Source organism: Arachis duranensis, chromosome 3 (genome assembly GCF_000817695.3).
Source record: "Arachis duranensis cultivar V14167 chromosome 3, aradu.V14167.gnm2.J7QH, whole genome shotgun sequence".
Classification (NCBI taxonomy): domain Eukaryota; kingdom Viridiplantae; phylum Streptophyta; class Magnoliopsida; order Fabales; family Fabaceae; genus Arachis; species Arachis duranensis.
The window spans coordinates 44250033-44253639 of record NC_029774.3 but is presented as its reverse complement, the minus strand read 5'-3'; the positions used below and the strand labels follow the sequence as shown (position 1 = coordinate 44253639).

The window sequence follows — 3607 nt, the reverse complement described above, 5'->3', positions numbered from 1 at the left end:
TGGTTTTGTAACCAAAATCAGTTCTGCGTTTATAGATAGAAAAATTAGCCAAACCAAAAATGGAAGCGTTCAAGAAACTGTAACGTGCTTTTCCTCTTTCAACGTGTTGCGAAACACAAATAATTAGCTTTTCACAATAATTAACATGAGTTTTTCTTGTAATTCTAACTTTCTTATAATCATTATGTCAAAGGTGTTTCACATTATTTCAACTGAAAAATTTAATTATTCAGAAAAATTTGAACCTTAGAGAAAAAACATTAAATAATAATTATTTAATAAATAATTTTATAAATTTAATAAATTATCCCCTAATATTGTTAAAAATTTTTCTTTTATTTTCATAAGAAATATTAAATAGTATACATATGTTTTACTGAGGGAAAATTAACAATAGCTATAAATACCAGTTTTATAATAAGTGTGAAGTGTGAGACTTTTGAGGTTGGGGTAAGTGAAGACTGAAGAGTGAAGAGGAGGATATCTAAAAGAGTCCATCCAAATTTGCCTTTTTTGCCACACAAGTAAGAGGAGTGTTCCCTCTCTTTTTTCTTTTGTGCTGCAATTCCAAATTCCAAAATCCCAAATCTCGCACTGCTTCCACTCTCTCTTCTATAAATACACAAAAACAAAAACCTCACCCTCTCTCACTTCACAGTTTCACTCTTCTCCTCGTTCTTCGTCCTCCCCTTTGCATTGTTTGAAAGAAGCAGCAGATAAACAACAAAAGAAAAAGTGAGTGTGAGGTTTGGTTAGTGAAGGTGTAAGAAAGGGAGTGATGGACGGTGGCGGACACTACAACCCTCGCACCGTTGAGGAAGTTTTCCGCGACTTCAAGGGTCGCAGAGCTGCTATGATCAAAGCCCTCACCACTGGTCTCTCTCTCTATACTGCGATTATCAGAGTGAAGTAGTGCATCACTCAATTTTTTTTAAAATTTTTAAATTTAGGGTTTTCGTGAAAGAAATTGTTTTCTCTTTTCTTTTCTTGCATTATAATAAGTGTTGTTTTTTATTTTTGCAGATGTTGAGGAGTTTTACCGGCAGTGTGATCCAGGTTAGGGTTTATGCCTTCTTTTGTCTCCACTTTTGTATTTTGTTCTGTGGTATTTGCTTCTGTTGAGAACTTGAGTATCCAATTATATCTGTCTAATTTTTACCCCCGGTGTATTCGGTGTTTTCTTGTTTCATATTGTGAAAGATTTATGCATATTTGTTCTGTTATGGTTACTTGTTTACTGCATTGTTCTGCTAATGTGAATGATAAGTTAAAAAGATCTTCTTTGTTTTTTTGGGTATGAAGTAGTTGTGTATTGCATGAACTTATTGAGTATGCGACTAGTCACTCACTTTTTGATTAGCAGAAATATCAAACTGTTTTTTGTTGATGGATACTGCTTACTTCTTCTTTGCACTGAAACGTCTGGTGCGGGAAGCAAATTGACTAGCATGTCGGAGCCTTGTTTACTTAACTAGACCCTTTACTTCTGAGTTCTGACCTAAACCTTAGGCCTTTCTGTTAAATTTCCAATTAGATTTTGTTTTAGTTAATCATTGCAATTTGTTTTTCCTGCTTTGTGTTATTGTTTTTCCAAATTTGGTCCTCCATCCACCTATGGTAAATTTGCGTTTTTTTAAATGACTACTCCCATAGTACAATCCTAGCTTCTATTTAGAAATTGTATTAATGTTAATTGTGATTTTAAAGGATTTTATGTTGTAAAAACTCTTGTTTTATGTGCTGTACATCCCTTGTCCAATTTAAGTTAGGATCTATAGGTTTGTCAACTTTTCTTTGTTGTCACAACCATGCTTTTCTTTTTATTTTAATTGTATTCAGTATTATTGAAATCCTGTGGAAGTGTCCTGTTCTATGATAGGAACTTGGTGGAGTTTGGAATTGGAAGTTGTGTTTTTCAACTTTGCTGCTTTCAGTAAACAAGTCTAATGCTCTGGCATTGGTTGCTTCTAGTGATTGGAATCCTGTGCTTTTTTTTAAGTTGTTTCATGCTTATTTATTACATTTTTGTCCAATTGATCAGATAAGGAGAACCTCTGTCTGTATGGATACCCCACTGAACAGTGGGAAGTTAATTTACCTGCTGAAGAAGTTCCTCCTGAACTTCCCGAGCCTGCATTGGGCATAAACTTTGCTAGGGATGGGATGCAAGAGAAGGACTGGCTAACTTTAGTTGCAGTTCACAGTGATGCGTGGCTAATTGCAGTGGCTTTCTACTTTGGAGCAAGATTTGGTTTTGACAGAGCTGACAGGTATATATATATATATATATCCTATAATCTCTGTTTTCCTCAACTGGGTACATGCTTTTGGATGCATGTGGTCTTCTTTTGCTTCAGAACTTATGTTTCTTAGGTCACAATTTCTTAATTTAATTGGCCTATACATGTAGTAGTTCACTTTAGAACATTTGGTGGAATTAAAAAACCATAGTCACAATTGATCAAATGTAAATGTGTAATTCTTCATGCAGGAAACGTCTGTTCACTATGATTAATGATCTGCCAACAATTTTTGAGGTTGTGACTGGAACTGCAAAGAAACAGTCGAAGGAAAAGTCATCAGTTTCAAACCACACCAACAGCAAATCAAAATCTAGTTCAAAAGGGGTAAAAACATCTTACTTCCGTTACTTGTCCTTGTATGATACTAGTTTTATAATAATTTGTTTTATGTCATTTTTGTCGTATTCATTATTTGGAATCTAGTAAAGCATTGTTGTAGTATTTGGTAAAAGAGTTATGGACTTATTGTGTTGTGTTCTCTTCTTATTGTCATTTTTGGATGCATGTCCGTTTTGGAATAAAAGCGAGGATCTGAATCGGTTAAGCAAACAAAGCAAGCAAAGGAAGAGGATGAGGGTGCAGAGGAAGATGAGGAGGAGCACGGGGAGACCCTGTGTGGTGCATGTGGGGAGCTCTATGCAGCTGATGAGTTTTGGATTTGCTGCGACATATGCGAGAGGTGGTTCCATGGCAAGTGCGTGAAGATCACGCCTGCTCGGGCTGAGCACATTAAACAGTACAAGTGCCCCACTTGCAGCAACAAGAGAGCACGGTCTTGATACATCATTGCATTGGCTGTATAGCTATTTCATGCTAGACTACTAACTAGTTAGTTGCCTAGGCATTCTCTGTTGTGCCATCTTAGTGTTTGGCATCTGTATTTGGTAGTTTGGTCTTGTGAACTTCTTACGTGGATAGTTTGTTTCATTAACAGTTAGTTTATGGGTTCCAAACCAGTCTGTATTTGGTATATTTATGTTCCTAGTACAATTTAACATTTGTTTGTGCAGAAAGGTTAATTTGTGCTTACATAATATTGATTTTCGTTCATGGTTAATTACTATAATTCTGCATTGGTTGATTGATTGATTAGATTTCTGATCTGCCATTCTGCCTCATGCAGCAGTCTCTAGTGGCTACCTTGGCTTTCATAACAAATTATCTGACTTTTGTAACTTATGCTCCAGGGTGCTTTTGCTCTCACTTTTGATGGACAATGGGAAAAGGAGTTGGCTAAAGATAGACTACAAAGTGTACATTTTGGCCTTATTTGTGATATAATTGTGCTTTGATGAGTCATTGGC

The 3607-nt window shown here is 35.8% G+C and overlaps 1 protein-coding gene across 1 annotated transcript; it reads left to right on the top strand.

The window, feature by feature from the left end:
* The first annotated feature begins 464 nt into the window (after positions 1 to 464).
* Positions 465 to 3360, top strand: LOC107479076 (PHD finger protein ALFIN-LIKE 4). The gene is made up of 5 exons (XM_016099227.3): positions 465 to 875; positions 1024 to 1056; positions 2042 to 2270; positions 2492 to 2627; positions 2828 to 3360. Exons 1-5 carry the CDS (start codon positions 779 to 781, stop codon positions 3080 to 3082), a joined length of 750 nt encoding a protein of 249 aa, XP_015954713.1. The 5' UTR covers positions 465 to 778; the 3' UTR covers positions 3083 to 3360.
* The last annotated feature ends 247 nt before the right edge of the window (positions 3361 to 3607 follow it).

Excerpts from the sequence above, each read along its gene's own strand:
- LOC107479076 (XM_016099227.3), top strand. The coding sequence starts at position 779 with ATGGACGGTGGCGGACACTACAACCCTCGCACCGTTGAGGAAGTTTTC. Across the intron at positions 876-1,023 it reads GATCAAAGCCCTCACCACTG|ATGTTGAGGAGTTTTACCGG; the intron begins GTCTCTCTCTCT and ends TTATTTTTGCAG. Across the intron at positions 1,057-2,041 it reads TTACCGGCAGTGTGATCCAG|ATAAGGAGAACCTCTGTCTG; the intron begins GTTAGGGTTTAT and ends CCAATTGATCAG.